This window comes from Ovis aries, chromosome 18 (genome assembly GCF_016772045.2).
Source record: "Ovis aries strain OAR_USU_Benz2616 breed Rambouillet chromosome 18, ARS-UI_Ramb_v3.0, whole genome shotgun sequence".
Classification (NCBI taxonomy): domain Eukaryota; kingdom Metazoa; phylum Chordata; class Mammalia; order Artiodactyla; family Bovidae; genus Ovis; species Ovis aries.
The window spans coordinates 52,656,758-52,675,827 of record NC_056071.1 but is presented as its reverse complement, the minus strand read 5'-3'; the positions used below and the strand labels follow the sequence as shown (position 1 = coordinate 52,675,827).

General features: G+C 38.5%; 2 protein-coding genes and 1 non-coding gene across 11 annotated transcripts in view; 1 reads left to right on the top strand and 2 right to left on the bottom strand.

Annotated features, from left to right (window-relative positions):
- Positions 1 to 326: 326 nt before the first annotated feature.
- On the top strand, positions 327 to 10,612 carry FKBP3 (FKBP prolyl isomerase 3). 4 transcript variants are annotated; one of them, XM_027957302.2, is made up of 7 exons: positions 327 to 456; positions 2,707 to 2,808; positions 3,614 to 3,721; positions 6,533 to 6,668; positions 7,182 to 7,249; positions 8,975 to 9,072; positions 10,280 to 10,612. In XM_027957302.2, exons 1-7 carry the CDS (start codon positions 349 to 351, stop codon positions 10,332 to 10,334), a joined length of 675 nt encoding a protein of 224 aa, XP_027813103.1. In that variant the 5' UTR covers positions 327 to 348; the 3' UTR covers positions 10,335 to 10,612. The 4 variants fall into 4 exon arrangements, with proteins under 4 accessions (XP_027813103.1, XP_060257820.1, XP_060257819.1 ...); XM_060401837.1 differs by having other exon boundaries at positions 8,975 to 9,089; XM_060401836.1 differs by having other exon boundaries at positions 6,533 to 10,612.
- Positions 10,613 to 10,940: 328 nt separating this feature from the next.
- Positions 10,941 to 19,070, bottom strand: part of PRPF39 (pre-mRNA processing factor 39) — a 33,958-nt gene continuing 25,828 nt past the window's right edge. For all 6 annotated transcript variants that reach the window (XM_004017922.4, XM_042235328.2, XM_042235329.1 and 3 more), the window contains 5 exons: positions 18,774 to 19,042; positions 17,759 to 17,943; positions 12,323 to 12,397; positions 11,967 to 12,087; positions 10,941 to 11,679 (listed from right to left, as the gene is read on the bottom strand). In XM_004017922.4, coding sequence (XP_004017971.1) covers positions 11,623 to 11,679; positions 11,967 to 12,087; positions 12,323 to 12,397; positions 17,759 to 17,943; positions 18,774 to 19,042 — 707 coding nt within the window. In that variant the 3' untranslated portion in view covers positions 10,941 to 11,622. The remainder of the gene's footprint in view (positions 11,680 to 11,966; positions 12,088 to 12,322; positions 12,398 to 17,758; positions 17,944 to 18,773; positions 19,043 to 19,070) is intronic.
- LOC114109253 (small nucleolar RNA SNORD127) lies at positions 18,611 to 18,696 on the bottom strand. The gene has a single exon (XR_003585931.1). It is a non-coding gene; the product is annotated as a small nucleolar RNA SNORD127 (small nucleolar RNA).

The following is a 19,070-nucleotide window of genomic DNA, read 5'->3' as shown; positions in this document are numbered from 1 at the left end:
TATGCACAGCAGCTTGTCGGTAATATACAAATGTGGGTAATGGGCGGTAAACAATCGCTACCACCGGCGGTCGTCGCCTCACAAGGGTCCCAACTAAGAACAGATGATATCTCGCGCTTTTCTGCAGAGTCAGTCTTCTCGGCCACCTCAGCGGGTTTTACCCCGGACTCAACAAAGAAGCCCGCAGAGCACAGCCTTGACGTCGCTCAAACACTGGCCCCAATCCTGCGGGGTATCGCGGTGGCCCCGCCCCCTCGAGCTCCGAGTGGCACTCGCGCCACGCCCCTGGGGCGGGGCGATGCCGCAGCCAGGCGGGCCGGCTCAGTAAAGCGGAGGCAGCGGGGGAAGATGGCGGCCGCCGTTCCGCAGCGGGCCTGGACCGTGGAGCAGCTGCGCAGCGAGCAGCTGCCCAAGAAGGACATTATCAAGTTTCTGCAGGATCACGGTTCAGATTCGGTACCGGAGTTGGCGGGGCGGCCGGGCTGGTGCGGCTCAGGGACACTTCACCCCCCCGTAGATGCCCATACATTCCGTATTCCTCCGTGCCCCCGCCCTCGCTCTCAGGCGGCCCGCGGCCTGAAGGCCTGAGCGGCCCCGCGTGCGCTGCCGAGACGCGCTCCCGCCCCTCAGGCCGGCCCTGCTTGGGCGAGTAGAGCAGCTTTATCTTTTGGGGCACGCAGCAATCGGAGATTTAGAACCTTACTGACATCCTTGAGTGAGGGTGGAGGCCGTGAAAGAGAAGGAACCCAGGAGATATTGGGGGTTGAGATGGGAGCCCGAGGACTGGAGGCTTAGTTGAGATCCCTGGAGGGGAGTGTATATTACTAGGGAAAAGATTTCGGATTGCGATTTGTCTTTCTCGTCGATTACCGAACACTAAACACTATTAAGTGTGATTTTTATTTTTTTTACAACGTATAGTTTGCGGATTAACTTTTAAAATATCGACCCTTCAAATGACCTTTTCACTCTTATGTTTAGTGGAGCTATTTGCGTATTTTGTATACAGTGGTCTCCTATTGTTATAAACTAAGAAATCTATTTGACATTCTTAATACTTTTACGTCCCGCATTTTTCAGTAGTCTCCATTTTAACCATCCTCTGTAGTCAAAAGTTATTTTTGTCAGACGGCTTTTTTTTCCTTCGGAAATTAATATCATTCATATCTTAAATTAGAACTCGTTTTTCAATGCAGGAGACCTAAGAGACCCGGGTTCTCGATCCCTGGGTCAGGAAGATGCTATGAAGGAGTAAATGGCAATCCACTCCAGTATTCTTGCCTGAAGAATTCCCATGGACAGAGGAGCCTGGCGGGCTACAGTCCATAGGGTCGGAAAGAATCTGAAACGACTGAAGCGATTTAGCACAAATATCTTAAATTGCTGAACGATTGTATAAATTTGTGTGCCCTCAGCATCTCCCACATAGGGAAAATGAAAGCCACAGTCTAAATGTAGTATCCCAACCATTTTTAACTTAATTCCTAAACTTCATTTAGAAAAATTGCTTCTGGGCTCTTTTGAGAAGCTTGTAGTTTATAATTTTGCAGGGTTTCGAAGGAGAGGTATTGATCCAGTTATTGTCCCTCTTGTTTCATACTCCTGATTGATAATCCTGACATCCGCAAATACTTTACAACGTGTACAGCAAGAACTACATTGTTTGGGGAAACAAGGGTGAAATGAACATGCCTCAGAGATACCACTTTATACTATTGTACCATTTTAGTGGAATTATTTTCTCTTAAGCTAATTCATATTTCCCTGAAATAATAGAGTAGATGAAATACAATTTCAAGATGAAGGTACATGACTTTGATGATTTGATATTTCAGTGTGGTATTTTGGTGTTCATCTGACAACTTAGTCTTATGTTTGAGTTCTTCTGTGTGACTGAGAATGGATTACTACATTTATCTTTACAAGAAGCCTCTGACATAGGATGCTGTTATTGATCTTTCAACGTGATGTAGAAACTGAGCCTTTGAGACAGCTTAATCCCTTGTCTAAGATCAGACAGCTAGGATTTTAACCTAAATGGTCTGATACCACAGCCTATACACTCAAATACTATGTATCCAGAGTTGTGTAACAATGCTTTCGGGTGTGCCAAGATTGGGTTACATATATGTCAAGATAGCTAAACCCAACATGACTGGAGGCTCCCAGGGCAGGGGCCAGGTAACGTCCTGGTGGGAGTAGCTTTGCCCAGTTACCAAAATGTGCTTGCTGTTAAAAGTGTGCTCATATGTAAACAGTATTTTTTTTTTTTAACCTTCCTTAAATCTTGTTTTTGTTCTGAAGTAGAGTGTAAAATATGATGTTTCGTTTATCACTGGGCTTCCCTGATAGCTCAGATGGTAAAGAATCCACTTGAAATGCAGGAGACATGGGTTTGATCCCTGGGTTGGGGAAGATCCCCTCGAGAAGGGTAATGACAACCCACTCCAGTATTCTTGCCTGGAGAATTCCGTGGATAGAAGAGTCTGGCATGCTACAGTCCATAGGGTTGCAGAGAGTTGGACTTGACAGAGCGAGTGATTAACACATGCACACACAGTATAAAATAAAATGTTTCATCTATCATTAGTATGATTGAAAACATACTTGCTTCATAATTGCTAACATAAAAGTTCATTTTCTAGTTTTACACCCTCTCTTACATGAGGGAAATTATTTTGACTAACCAAAATTTTTTCTTTACAGTTTCTTGCAGAACATAAATTACTAGGTAACATTAAAAATGTGGCCAAGACAGCTAATAAGGACCATTTGGTTACAGCCTATAACCATCTTTTTGAAAGTAAGGTGAGTACTTATCATCATATCACTTTAGATATTTTATTCCCAAAAGAAGTTTTAAATGCATTTACTTGCAGATTATGTTGATGTTTTTCCACTTGCACTTTTTCTTAACTATAATCATAAATGGATTGTCAAATTTAGCATGGCTAATGTGCCATATGGCGGGATGTTTTGATATTTTGAATGAGAACAGAGTTTTTAAAAATAAAGCTTAAATTAAGTCAGCAAATTCTTGAGGATGCTGAAAAGTTATAAATCTAAAATCAGCTGCATTTCATTAATTAATTTAAAGTTAGATCTAGGCTGAGCCTTTGGGCTGCCCTGGTGGCTCAGATGGTAAAGCGTCTGTCTACAATGCTGGAGACCCGGGTTCAGTCCCTGGATTGGGAAGATACCTTGGAGAAGGAAATGGCAGTCCACTACAGTACTATTGCCTGGAAAATCCCATGGACAGAGGAGCTTGGTAGGTTACAGTCCATGGGGTTGCAAAGAGTCAGACATGACTGAGCGACGCGACTTCACTTCACTTCTAGGCTGAGCCTTTAAAAAAGCAGATTTCAAGAAATTCTTCCTGATGTATGTTAACTATGAAATGACCACCTTTCACACACACACACACACAAAAGAATTAATTGAACAGTTTTCATATCTGTGAGTCTGAGTTGGTCTTTCTAAAGGGTATGGGTCTCATTTCAGAATTTTTGTGAGATAGTTTGAGATACATAGGCTGTTGATTAAAATGCTTTCCGTAAGAGTTTTGTTTTTAACCAGAATGAATCTGATAAACATGAGATCATTTTCCTTACAGCGTTTCAAGGGTACTGAAAGTATAAGTAAAGTGTCTGAGCAGGTGAAAAATGTGAAGCTTAATGAAGATAAACCCAAAGAAACCAAGTCTGAAGAGACTCTGGATGAGGTTTGTATATAATGTATTCTTACTTTATTTCTCAGGTAAATGAGAGAAAGTATTTGCTTTACAGCACTGGTTTCTCATAATAAGATGGGGTTGAATATGGCCACTTTCCGTGAGCCAAATACTGATTAGGAATGTGTTTTCTTCCTTTGGTGTACTCAGTAAGAAAAAAAACCCTAAGAACCAATGGTTTACAGTTAGTAAGCCTTCCCTGTGAAATACCTCTAACTTTGTATTTTACATTGCCTCTGTGTCTAGCCAGAAGTTCTGAGCTTTCAGAGCTATTTTAAGATCCTATTCTATAGCCAAGTTGGACTGAGTGAAAGAAACTTCCTTTTGATTATTTTTAGCCTTTTTCTACTGTACATGATGTCCTTGGCAATGGAAGTAATTAATTCAAGCCTCACTACGGGATGTGGGTTTATCTGCCTCATCTTTCCCAACCCAGGTTTTACATTTTTGTAACAAGGTTGGAAGAACCAGATAAAACTCTTTCTGCAAATGGACAGCCTTTCTAGAGCTAAGGACAGCTCTTAGGAAAGCTTCAGTAGAGCTAAATTTTGCCACTTTTGATAATATCTTGCTAGTAACTAAGCTCACTCATTCCTAGCAGTGTTAGTATCAGTGACAATAGTAATTTGATAAAACGTTTTATATACTGGGCAAAATTTTTGCAGCTACTAAGGTAAACAGAAGTGTAATAATTACTAGAAGGGTTACAAAAGCAATTGGCAATGTAGATTATCTTCCAGAAAATTAGAGTGAGGGAGGTATGAGGTGGCAGATAATATATCAAGGGATTGAGTTAAAAGTAAAAGTTGTAAGGGTTGGAGACAGTTTAGAGAGATCTTGTGAGACTCCTAAACTATATCCTTTTCCTCAAGCCCTCTTTTCATTTCATTTAACTGGTCAGCCTGAGCTCTGTTTCTCATGTACTCTCATTGTCATCCTGGTGCCTGGGGTCCATAACCTCTGGGCCAGTATTGTGCTGGTCCCTGCTGTCTGCTTTCTCTTCATGCTTTGGGACTGCAGAGCAAGCTTTGTGAAGAAATAGAATTATAAAACCTTTTACTGGGCTTTGTATAAATTCTTAAAATCAGCTAAGCATGTTTTCTAGTTTCATTGCTACTCAGCAACTTTTATACTATCCCTTGCTCAATCCCCCATCCATTGCCCACATAAACTTCTTGACATTTTCACACAAATTCTCAACTGTCTGATTCCTTTCTCATTATATCCCCCTTTGTTCTCTTTTACCAAAATATCAACATACACACTAATAATTGTAACTCTTCTCTTCTTCCCAGCTTAAAAGCTCTCTGAATTGGTTTTCTTTTCCTTATGTCTCCCTCAGATCTAAGGCTCTCAAAGATCTCTCTCATATCCTCATCCATTCCTTTCTGATTCTCAGGGACTCCATGGCCTCAGACCTGGAGTGTGGAAAAAGTCAGTAATCTGCCTTCAGTCTCTTTCTTCATCATTCAGCTCCAAATAGCTATTCTAATAAGCTTTCTAAAATATTTTGCAAACTTCACCCTGCTCAAGAATCTTCAGTAATTCCATACTGTGTAGAACTGCATTGTCCAGAACAGTCATTAGCCACATGCGGCTGCTGAGCACTTTGTGGCCACTCTGAATTGAAGTGTGCCTTCAGTATAAAATATGAAATTTCAAAGCTTAGTATGATTTTTTAAAAAGAATGTAAAATATTTCAATACTTTAATATTGATTACATGTTGAAATATTAATGTGGTGACTAGACAACTTAAGATTACATTTGTGACTCTCTTATTTCTATTGGATTGCATCTCTGGCCTACAAAACTGTCCAATGTCTGGCCCCTGCCCAGCCCCATATTTACTACTTTCAGTCACGAATGTCTGTTCATTGTCAGTAAACTGTCCATACTTTTATTTCTTGCTTAGTGTATTTCTTCTCTCAATTTCTTCTGTTTGTCAGTTCTGTGTCCCCTTCAAGGCCCAGGTCTTGGGCTCATCACTTTCTCTGAAGTTTTTACCATCCCAGACTTCACTGTTTATGTAAGTCAGAAGTTCCCGTAGCACATGATGTCTATATTTATCTCTACCTTTTATTTATCTTAATGCAAAGAACCTTGTCTAAAAGCTTTTTGTTGTTGTTTAGTTGCTAAGTCATGTCTGACTCTTTGCAACCCCATGCACTGTAGCCCGCCAGGCTCCTGCCCATGGGTTTTCCCAGGCAAGAATACTGGAGCCAGTTACCACTTCCTTCTCCAGGGGATCTTTCTGACCCAGGGATTGAATCCACGCCCCCTGCAGTGGAAGCATGGAGTCTTAAATGCTGGACTGCCAGTGACGTCCCTGTAATATTTCAGACCTTGGGAATAACTAGTTCACTTTATTGTTTGATGCATAATTAATCTTATCAAAAGAACACTGGTTTCCAGAGAAGCTGGAAGTTTTTTGAAATTACAGATATGCTAGTTATGGGGTAACAGAGAATGAGGTTGGATGGCATCATCGGCTCAATGGACATGAGTTTGAGCAAACTCTGGGATATAGGAACAGGGAAGCTTGGTGTGCTGCAGTCCATGGGGTCGCAGAGTCGGGCACGACTGTGCAGCTGAACAGTTACTAATATTCTCATCACAGCCTTAAAATGAGATAGTGAATTTTTTAGCTTGAGAGGTCAGTCAGAGGCAAAATAGTTTGTTACCCAATCTGTGAAACTCTGACTGGACTTAGGTCACAGTTGGCCGTGTTAAGTATTCTCTTTGTCCTCCTGCTAAAAAAAGGACATGAGTTAACAACTGTGTTTTGTTTTTTTTGTTTCTAGGGTCCACCAAAATATACAAAATCTGTTCTTAAAAAAGGAGATAAAACCAACTTTCCCAAAAAGGGAGATGTTGTTCACTGCTGGTATACAGGAACACTACAAGACGGGACTGTTTTTGATACTAATATTCAAACGAGTAAGTCTGAAATTCAAATGAGTAAGTCTAAATGTAACCTGATCATTTTGGCTGTAAGGCATGCAAAGCATTTGTGTTGGCAGTACCTTTTTTTTCTGGCTGTCACTTTTTTTCCAGAAGTCTTTTGCATTTGTGACTTATTAATACTAGTAAGAGGTTTTCACTTCACTACATGTTGGCTGCATGTAAATAAAGACCTTTTGGTCATTGCAGAGCAAAAAATAAAGCTTAGTCTAATCTTTATTAATGCCTCAAATTCGGGCATTTGTATTCTAATATAAAAGGCAGAATAGTGTTATTTTAATGGTATAATATAGGTCCTTTCCCTCTCCCTCCTTTAGACCATAATTATTTTTACATCCAAAATTTTCTTGATGAATTATTTGGCTTTTTGAATTTTTATTTTCAGATGCATAGCAAGATAAGTTCTGAAATCAATTTGAAGACTTAAATCACTGTTTTTCAACTGGAACTTAATTTCATCATTAATTATAAGGAAAATCTGTCTTACAGGTTCAAAGAAGAAGAAAAATGCCAAGCCTTTAAGTTTTAAGGTTGGGATAGGCAAAGTTATCAGAGGGGTAAGTAGAACTGGCCATGAGCCAGTATATATTCTGGCCCATGCTGCCTGTGGCATGACATAATGAATTAGGTTTGGGGAAACAATAAAAACAAACTTTGGGGTTTCATATCAAGGGCTTCCCTGGTGGCTCAGCTGGTAAAGAATCCGTCTGCAACGTGGGAGACCTGCGTTCAATCCCTAGGTTGGGAAGATTCCCCTGGAGACAACGTGGGAGACCTGCGTTCAGTCCCTAGGTTGGGAAGATCCTCTGGAGAACGGAACAGCTACCCACTCCAATATTCATGCCTGGATAATTCCACGGACTGGGTAGTCCATGGGATCGCAGAGTCAGACACAACTGAGTGACTTTCACTTCACTGGCATTGCTAACTGATCTGGCACAAATTAAGTTCTCTGGGTTTCATACAGTACAGCCTACCATGCCTAGAGAAGTCCATGGACTGTGTAGTCCATGGGGTCGCAGAGTCGGACGTGACTGAGCGACTTTCACTTCACTGTCACTGCTAACTGAGCTGGCACAAGTTAAGTTCTCTGGGTTTCAAACAGTACAGCCTACCACAAGGTTGTTGAAACATTAAATGGGTATAACTTAAAGCATGTAATATAGTATAAACTCAAATATTATTTCCTTACATGCTTACCCCTTTTTTCTTTCATGAAGTAATTGTCAGAATTACTGACAAGTAAGTTTGGTTTTCTAAATCTGTCTGTATGATTCCTATAAAATGTTACATATCTATTGTACCACTTATACATGATTCAGAAAGGTAAAATACCTGATCCACTGAAGTACTGACAGAAGCTTTAGGAGTCTTTCCTGTAGCCTTCTCACCTCTCACAATTTGCTCAAACACCAAAAAAAAAAATCTTTCTAATATAAGCATGCCTTTACCCACCCTTACGTGTGAGAGGTAACAGAAGGAAACTGAGAAAAAGGAAAGTTAGGCTTGAGCTATACTGATCATTGCAGTGCACAAAAGGAGATGAAAAAGCAGAGCTGATGATCATCCTCCTCAACTGAATCAGGCTGTCATGTTAGGGCCTGCTTATTGTTCTAAATTCTTTGTATTAAGAACATTAATAACAAAAATGCCTATCTAAGTGCAGTCACGAGAACCCTCAATGTGGTGTTCTGTACTGCGGTTAAGACCTAAAATACTATTCAGTCTTATCCAGAGCCCAAAATAGATTGTACAACATCTTGAAACTAAAGGTTTAGTTGAAAAATCACTATTTACTACCTGATTATACCAAGTTGATAGATCAAGTTGAGCTATTTTTCTATTTCTATGACTAATGTGCTTACTGGTAAGTTTGTTCTATTCAACTAAATTCTTAATTTATGTGACAAATCTGTATCATCTGAGCCTATATAACTGTTACATTTCAACAGAGTATATATAAGTTAATACATTCTATATCCATTATGTTGATTTGTTTTTGGTAATTTGGCCTAAGATCCAAATTTGTACAAAATGACATTATGTCATTTTCAAGACTTCAAGTATTTGTACTAAAAAACTGTTTAATATGTCCTTAAAATTTTTTTCTCCCATTGAGACAATGAAGGACAAAGATTTAGGGACTCACTCAAGGACATTACCTTAGGACATAATGAAGTCCTGTAACAGAATGCTTTGTATGTAATCTTGCCTTTCTTCTGGTTTTGCATGTATTTTTTTGTGAGGTATCATTAGTTTTAATTTGATGTTCTTGCCTTTAGTGGGATGAAGCACTCTTGACTATGAGTAAAGGAGAAAAGGCTCGACTGGAGATTGAACCAGAATGGGCTTATGGAAAGAAAGGACAGCCTGATGCCAAGTATCCTTTTTCCCTTGGTAATTAAAAGAAAAAACAGTTGAAGATCACTTAAAGGCATGCATGATGCTATCTAGGTTATTAACCTCTAGAAGAGAGAAAATGTCCAGACCAGTCTTCTGATATTTAGATGCTCCTGTGTCAACACACCTCCAATATAGACAGCGTTTTCTGCTGTTACAGGGATTCTAACTTGAGCTAGAATCTTTTTTTTTTTTCCCCTTCCTATTTAAGCTCTTAATTTTCAAGACCTAAACTGAGATTTAAGTGTCTATCTTTGAAAAGCTACTATTAATGTTTGAAAAATTTCAAGGAGTAAGATGCTCAATACAAACAACTGTAGCACACTGTAGGATTCAAATATGACTCATGGTGATTTTATGCTACTGTATAATTTCAGGCAATTGAATTGGGTTCTCAAAGCTTAGGAATGGAACACATGTTGGGGATTACCAGTTGTGAAATGAAGGAGACCATGGGTCCAACATCAGTGTGAACATTAATAAAAGAGAAGAGCCATGATTCCAATCTGTTACAAGCAGAAGAACCCAGTAGCTCAGTGGGACGGTAGTTTAGTTGTTGGTTCCATTTCCAATGGACTAGTTAGACCAGTTAGAATAAGTTTAGGGGAGGAGGGAATTTGAAGTCCTTTTTAGTCTTATCAGTTATTAATATAGTTACTTGGGAATACAATAGCCTTCTCACCCTGGCCAGCTGCAGCTAGCCAAATCCCATGGCCAGCTGCAGCTCCTACAGTCTCATGTGAAGTATCTCAAGATCAGTCAGATAAAAATCACTCTTCTCCAAACTCAACATCTGAAAATTCACAGCAACTATCAGGTACTGTACCTCATGTGAACTTTAATATAACTTACACACCCAGCTAAACTGAAATCACTTTTTGGGGTTGGATGGGAGGTACTGAGTAGCAGTCTTGATAAAGTAGTGGCTAACCTGGGAGTACCTAGTGACGCAGGAAGATCCTAGTTTAAGCTCAGTTTATTTAGTCAACCTATATTGTCAGGTTTTGACCTCCATTCAAAAATAGTTTTAGGAACCTCTTGGTTTGTATGTACTAGCTCCTGAGTCAACTGTAAAGCCCTCCCTGTGCAGTTAATTACCAATATCTAAAATTCTAATTTTAGACAAAGGTTATTGGGAGTGAGGAAAGAGGCAACTTTTATCAAATTTACCTTAACTTCTTCAACAGAATTCCACCAAATGCAAAACTTATTTTTGAAGTGGAATTAGTGGATATTGACTGAAATGGAAGAAACCATCAACAATAAAACATGGCCGTGAAGAAACTCATGTATCTAGTTAGAGCTGGTTACTATTGTTAAGCGAAGAGTCAACTGGAAAATTCAAGTTAGAATATGTTTACTTGATCCCGCAACTTTTAAGAAATGTAATCCATTATAAACCCTTGAACTTTAAAATATTTTACTACAGTTGTGTAAAATATCACTTAAAGAGAACTGATTTGCCTTTTACCTCATGTTGTAAACTAAAAGGCTCAATAAAAATGTATTCAATGTCTTGATTTGTGTGGTATAAATATATTAATGTTCTGATGAGGTTAACCAGTACTAAGAGTTCACCAAACCAAGGGAGTAACAGTAAATCTGTCTGGACAGCCTTGCCAGAGACACTCATCTTAAAATATTTAAATTTTTCTGTATAAGGCAGGCAAAAGCATAGAGATTGAGAAGAAGCAAAAGGCCACAAAATTTAAATTGTCAAGAAGATAATAGCTGAATTCAAGAGACATATACTTCAGAATCATGGTGAATATAAATTTAATAATAAAACCACTAAGCATGGTAAATATAAATTTAAGGGATTCCCCCCCAATAAATCCATAACAATTATTGGATGAGTCTTCAGTTTTATTACAAAAATGAAGATGATCAGTTTGATCAAAATGAAAGCTTGCTCACAAGTTTAACATGAATATTCCAAATACAAAGTCTCCTGAAACAACATCGTTTTGATATGATTTTCTTTTTTTCAAAGGGATGCAAACATTCCATTTCCTCATTTATTATCTCTATTCCAAGACAATATTTTAACAGACATTGTTTCTGCTGTTAGATCCAGATTCACAAGGATAATCAAAATACACAGACAGTATCTTGTCAGCAAAGGTTAAAAATCCATTTTTTTTAGAGGAGGTAAATCCTTAATAACCAGCCCTTATGTGTTTTCAGAATCTTGTCCTACACTGACGTGATTTGCAGTCAGTTTTTTTTCCTACCTTTAAGGCTACAAAACTCTGTTGCAAATGCATTGCAAAAGAATTCTAGACCACTTAATGCAAAAAAATCAAAAAAATAGTTCTCCAATAAAAAGTAAATTTTATAAATGGTAGGAAATAGTATCTGTGGTAAGCTACTAAGTGACATTTTCCCCTATTACTAAACAAATCATGTTACACAGAAACAGGGAAGACAAGTTATCAAATACAACAAGCTTGTACTATGTTTACATCCCTCATTAAAAAAAAATAATTTCATACTTTTCACACATTCCATCTGATATTTGATTTTCTTATCAGGTTGGAGGAGGAGGATAATATTGTCCATAATTCCAAGGAGTCTGATAATTGTACTGAAAAGAAAAAGCAAACGTATCAGCTTCCAAGAGCTATGACAGATCCATATATAAAAATTTAATTAAAGCAGGTTTCTATTTAAAGAAAACAAGCATGTGTTCACTGCTTAAATTCCAAGTCTTAATCATAAAAGACAATGTGTTTACACACGGATCAAAAGTAAAGAGGTTTTTTTTTTCCCCTAAAGAAGGAAAAAAAGACTAGACTATGCTAATTTATATATATATAATTTCTAGTGACATCTATTAACCAAAAAAAGTCAATTATAATTATGTAAACTTACCTGATACCAGGCACTATAATTATACGCGGCTTGATTTGCCTGCAAATCACCATCAATCATCTGTGTAGATGATGAAGTTGTATCTTCTGTGTGTGCTTTCTTTTCCTCTGGTTCTTCTGATCTAAATAAAAGATCAAAATGGAAACTTTCAGAACTCCCATAGATAAATACTTTAACAAATGGACAAATGTCACCTTTGTACAAATCTGAAGTTCTTGGCCACGCTGTTTCATATGATTTCAAATCATGAAAAAAGTAAATTACAATATAAAGGTAAAAACTATTTTTAAAGGGATTCCCACTATGAACTGTGTTCTTTTAAGCTTCCTTTCCTGATTCAGCAGGAAGTTACATACCCGTTTTCTGCTTTTCTTTTTAAAGAATCCTGCTCTTTTAGGAGTGTTTGATGTTCATCATAAGCATTCAAAAGCCTGTGAGGGAAGGAGAAACAATCCACTGGAATACACAGAAGCCAAACTTAAAACTTTCAGGTTTTCAAGTTACTTCCACTCAGGGAAACAAAAGCAAGTAGAAATGAGCATCGTTTAGAAGAAACAACAAGCAAGCAGACAAACCTAGCCCTAACTACCTTTTCTGTTTGCTTGCCTTGCACTCTCCTTCTCAGTCCATGTGGTTCAAATGAGGCTTCAGAGATACAGGCCTGGTCAATTACCTTACTAGATGTCTCTGACCAATAACTGGTTAGAGGTGATCATATGACCCAAAACAAGATCAGAAGTCCCAGGATTTTTGACTGAGATACTGAAAGAGTGCCTGTTCTCTGCACTACAGTGGGCTAGAGCTTGAGGGGATGCTGGTCAAGACCTGTGTGTTTTATTTTTAACACATGGGAAGGGCCTAAGGAGCTGTATCACACAACAAAGACAGTGACCTTGACACTTTTTTTCTAGTACAACCTTGAATCCTGACAGTTCTATAATTTGTGTACTTCTGAGATCTAATTTAACAATGCTTACTGAAGACACCTGCCACCAGTTAGGATAAAGTATATTTAAACTTTGGCTACATGATAAACTGAATGAGAACTAAAAATTTCAGAATTATCATTGATTAAAGAGATAATTTTTAATTAAAAAATTTAAGGGGCTATGAATTACAGGTTTCAACTGGAACTTAAAACTTCAAAAACAATGTCACTTGAAGCAAAACTGACTTTAAAATCAATGATTTTGTAATTTTCTTTTTCCCTTTTTTGAGCACTGACTGCTAACCCAGACTGGACCACCAGGCAATCACTTTAAAAATATTTTTTAGAAACACAAAGATGGCCTTATTTTTTAAGGTAATCATAAACCTGAACACAGACTTCTCTGAAAGAGAACACAGATATTAAAATTTCTCTGAAAATGACCTTGATATTTACATGCATGTTCAACTTCCCTCAACAGCCTGCATATGTATACATTTAATAGCTATTACCAGTGACACTTGGAGAAGGGAACAGCAACCCACTCCAGTATTCGTGCCTAGAGAATTTCACGGACAGGGAAGCCTGGTGGAATATGGTTCAAAGGGTCACAAAGACTTGGACATGACTAAGTGACTAACAGGAATGGTATGGACCTAACAGAAGCAGAAGATACTAAGAAGAGGTGGCAAGAATACACAGAACAACTATGCAAGAGAGATCTTCGTGACCCAGATAATCACAATGGTGTGATCAGTCACCTAGAGCCAGACATCCTGGAATGCGTAATCAAGTGGGCCTTAGAAAGCATCACTATGAACAAAGCTAGTGGAGGTGACGGAATTCCAGCTGAGCTATTTCAAATCCTAAAAGATGATGCTGTGAAAGTGCTGCACTCCATATGCCAGCAAATTTGGAAAACTCAGCAGTGGCCACAGGACTGGAAAAGGTCAGTTTCATTACAATCCCAACGAAAGACAATGCCAAAGAATGTTCAAACTACCACACAACTGCACTCACTAGTAAAGTAATGCTCAAAATTCTCCAAGCTAGGCTTCAACAGTATGTGAACTGTGAACTTCCAGATGTTCAAGCTGGATTCAGAAAAGGCAGAAAGAACCAAATATCAAATTGCCAACATCTGTTGGATCATCAAAAAAGAGAGTTCCAGAAAAACATCTACTTCTGCTTTATTGACTATGCCAAAGCCTTTGACTGTGTGGATCACAACAAACTGTGGAAAATTCTTAAAGAGATGGGAATACCAGACCACACCTGACCTGCCTCCTGAGGAATCTGTATGCAGGCCAAAAAGCAACAGTTAAAACTGGACACGGAGCAACAGACTGGTTCCAAATCAGGAAAGGAGTACATCAAGGCTGTATATTGTCACCCTGCTTATTTGACTTATTTGCAGAGTACATCATGTGAAATGGTGGACTGGATGAAGCACGGCTGCAATCAAGACTGCTGGGAGAAATATCAATAACCTCAGATATGCAAATGACACAACACTTATGGTAGGAAGAGAAGAACTACAAAGCCTCTTGATGAAAGTGAAAGAAGACAGCGAAAAAGTTGGCTTAAAACTCAACATTCAGAAAACTAAGATGGTGGCATCTAGTCCCATGGCAAATAGATGGGGAAACAGTGGAAACAGATTTTATTTTCTTTGGTTCCAAAATCACTGCAGATGGTGACTGCAGTCATGAAATTAAAAGATGCTTGCTCCCTGGAAGAAAAGTTATGACCATCCTAGACAGCATATTAAAGAGCAGAGACATTACTTTCCCAACAAAGGTTCGTCTAGTCAAAGTTATGGTTTTTCCAGTAGGTATGTATGGATGTGAGAGTTGGACCATAAAAAAAGCTGAGCACCAAAGGACTGATGCTTTTGAACTGTGGTGTTGGAGAAGATTCTTGAGAATCCCTTGGACTGCAAGGAGATCCAACCAGTCCATCCTAAAGGGAATCAGTCCTGAATATTCACTGGAAGGACTGATGCTGAAGCTGAAACTCTTAATACTTTGGCCACCTGATGCAAAGAACTGACTCATTTGGAAAGATTCTGATGCTGGGAAAGACTGAGGGCAGCAGAAGGGGATGACAGAGGATGAGATGGTTGGAGAGCATCATTGACTCAATGGACCTGAGTTTGAGTAAACTCTGGGAGTCGGTGATAGACAGGGAGGCCTGGTGTGCTGCAGTGCATGGGGCTGCAAAGAGTCGGACACCACAGAGCGACTGAACTGACCTGAGCGAGTAACACACACACACTGAGCAACTGAACTGACCTGAGTAACACATACACACACACACACACACTGAACAACTGAACTGACCTGAGCAAGTAACACACACACACACACACTGAGCGACTGAACTGACTTGAGCGAGTAACACACACACACACGGAGTGACTGAACTGACCTGAGTAACACACCCACACACACTGAGCGACTGAACTGACCTGAGCACACACACACACACACACACACTCTGAGCGACTGAACTGACCTACACACACACACACACACACACACACACTGAGCGACTGAACTGACCTGAGCACACACACACACACACACACACACTCTGAGCGACTGAACTGACCTACACACACACACACACACACTGAGCGACTGAACTGACCTGAGCACACACACACACACACACACTCTGAGCGACTGAACTGACCTACACACACACACACACACACTGAGCGACTGAACTGACCTGAGCACACACACACACACACACACACACACACTGAGCGACTGAACTGACCTGAACACACACACAGGCACACACACACTGAGCGAATGAACTGACCTGAGCACGTGCATGTGCACACACACACACACACTCTGAGCGACTGAACTGACCTGAGCACGTGCACACACACACGCACACACACTGAGCGACTGAACTGACCTGAGCGAGTAACACACACACGTAATTTCCTCAAGATGTTTAACAACTTGTGGGTTGGCAACAAGAGACTCAATATTCATTTGAGAGAATCTGGATACTGAGGAGTACAAAACATTAAGAGCTAGGATTTAAGCCTATATTTGTCTGACTTGAACATTAATTCTTATTAATTCATTACAGTGATATCTAAATATCTAAGCAGCTCATTTTCCGTATCATTTCCCTTTTTTAAATTTTAAATACAACAGACTCGATACTCAGACCCTCCACAACTCTATTCGCAAGGGCCTAACTGGCATCTCAGATTTGTCTGTATATTACTGCCAAATTTAAGTATGTCATTTCACCTCAGTCAAAACTCTTAACAGCTTCCTACTGTCAACCATGTACCACATGTGCTCTGAACTCAGTCTAGCTTTTAAGACAGAACATTTAGCATCAAGCTTTGACTGCTTCATAAGACCCTCCAATCCAATGTAAAAGATGTTACTTTTACATGAACTTTTATTTGCTTTCACCACTTATAGCCTCTCCTAAGTTTGTCAGCTGAGCACTGAAGAATTGATGCTTTCGAACTGTGGTGCTGGTGAAGACTCTTGAGAGTCCCTTGGACTGCAAGAGGATCAAACCAGTCTATCCTAAAGGAAATCAGTCCTGAATATTCACTGGAAGGACTGATGCTGAAGCTTCAGTGCTTTGGCCACCTGATGTGAAGAGCTGACTCACTGGAAAAGACTCTGATGCTGGGAAAGATAGAAGGCAGAAGGGGAAGGAGACGACAGAGGACGAGATGGTTGGATGGCATCACTGATTCAATGGACATGAGTTTGTGCAAACTGCAGGAGATGGTGGACAGGGAGGCCGGGTGTGAGTTATACACTACCTCACATACATACATGTATCACCACACCATCCACCGAGATTAAAAGATGGAATTACATATACCATTTCTTTTGTATACTTTCTTCAGTGCAAAACAAAAAAAACACATATAGTATCTTCTCAACTACCACATAAGGTGGTTAAGAACATAGGCCCTGAAGTAGGTTATAATCCCAGCTGCACAAAGTACTAGCTAAGTGACCTTGGAAAAACTGCCTAATTTCTCTTTAGCCTCTTTGTCTATAAAGAGAACAGTACCTCTTCCCCTCATTATAGACTGTCAACATGTTTTGCATTAGGTAATTATAAAACATTTAATATGCCAAGCACATATATACAACTATATTAAAAGGTAACTCATGTTAAATGTTTTTAGTTTAATTAAAATCTTACTCAGCCATCAAAATGTTTACATACTTGCTTAACAGGAATTAGGGTATTTCTATTAGGGTATTTCTATACTAGAATCAGGTAAGACAGGAATGATAGCAATGTTCTCATCAGTATTTCTACTCTCTAATTTGCAAATTCAAATCTTAAACTTTTACTTTTCCCTAGAGGGAACTCTTACCACCCTTATCTTTTAGCTTTTTACAATGCATGAAAATTAGGTCATTAGGCATGATCTTGGCACCACACTCACTCTTCTCCAATCTGAGACTGCATTCCTATTCCAGATTAACCACACACAGCCTTGGTGACCCATATATTAAATGCTTCTGTGTTTCAGGGTTCACTCCTTCACTCACTTCCTTTCTCACAGAATTCCTGCTTCCTGCCTTCTCTCATCTGCTCACTGTTTAAAATCACCACGCTAAGATTCTGAAAATAGTTCTGAAGGAAAGACAAACCATACGTCCTCTTAAGCACATGAATGTTTGCAAAATTGAATTTACCCCCATATATACCTAAAGAAAAAAGGAACCTAGGAAACATTTAAAATTTAACAATATACTACTTTGTACTCTTCATCAAAGTCCCATCCAAAATAATCAATGTTCTTTTACTATTCAAATAGATAATATATAATATATAATTAAGATCTTACTTATTAACATCTGAACCAAAATCTTCAAGAAATTCCACTTTTCTCTGAGAAAATGTAATTCTCATTTTAATAGGTAATGAACCATGTATAGCTTTGTCAAAACAATTTAGGATATTGTCTTCATTTTGTTTGAGGTCACCACTATATTCCATTTCAAGTAAATTGAGGTATAACTTTGTGTTCTCCTGTGTAAAAAGCAGTACCAATTAATCATATATTTCTAAGATATTCTGATTAGACCATAAATATTTAAAATGCCTTAATTTTCATGTCTCAACTTGAAAAATTCAATATTGAAAATTTATTAAATGCAACTCATGTTAAATATTTTCAACATACATATTAACAGGTAAAAAAAACCTCACACACACATTGGTAGATAGAATCTTCTAAACTATGCACATTGTTAAATGCCAATAAATTAAAATCGTGCCCCAGTAATCTAAATCTTCTCAACCACAGATAATCATCCTCAACTGCAGCTAGAAGCAAACCTGTTATAAACTTGGGTCCTAAACAGACACGGTATTTGCTGAAAATCTAAAAAATGAGAAATTTCCCAGGTACTATCTTTTGGCATTAATTGATATATAAAAGGAAATACTTATATATACTTTATATAAGAGGAGAATAATCTCACTGCTACATGTGCTACAATGTAGGCAATTGCGATGCCTTTGTTTACAGTTTCTCCCAGGCCCTCTAATCTACTTAATAACTGCTAAGTTTTCCATAAAATTTCTGAATGTGGAGAAAATGGAAAATGTCACAATATTAGCCATACTTTTAATCCAATAATGTTAATTTTCTCAATGTTTTAATGCATAATAATATGAAAATTTTTTGAAAGAATGGCAACATCAGTTTAGAGGGACTGTTGTCTTCACTTAGTAATAAAATATATTACATACAGACCAAATCTTTCATCATAGTTGCCAAAATGAAAAATTTCAACCAAGAAAGACCTTTTTTTTTTTTTTAATGGAAGATACTCTAAAAAAACACAAATACATACTTTGTCTCTTTCAATAGCTTCCAAAAGCACCTTTCTTGATTTTGGAAGGTTTTTTTGTATTTTGAAAAGATGTCGGGCTAGTTTGATAGCATAAAATGATGATTCATTATTTGATTTGGCATTCTTAATGGCTTCCTGAAGCAAACGTTCAGCTTCTTCCATATTTCCATGACGTCGTTCTAAACTTACTCTTCTCAAACGGACCATTGCCAATCCTAGAACACATTCTTCAAATGTTCTCAAGATATTCCTGGCTTCATTAATATTACCTAGAAATAGTAATTAAATGTTTATACT

Coding starts and splice junctions, on each gene's coding strand:
- FKBP3 (XM_060401836.1), top strand. CDS start 349: ATGGCGGCCGCCGTTCCGCAGCGGGCCTGGACCGTGGAGCAGCTGCGC. Junction 457..2,706: donor AGGATCACGGTTCAGATTCG/GTACCGGAGTTG, acceptor TTTTCTTTACAG/TTTCTTGCAGAACATAAATT. Junction 2,809..3,613: donor ACCATCTTTTTGAAAGTAAG/GTGAGTACTTAT, acceptor TTTTCCTTACAG/CGTTTCAAGGGTACTGAAAG.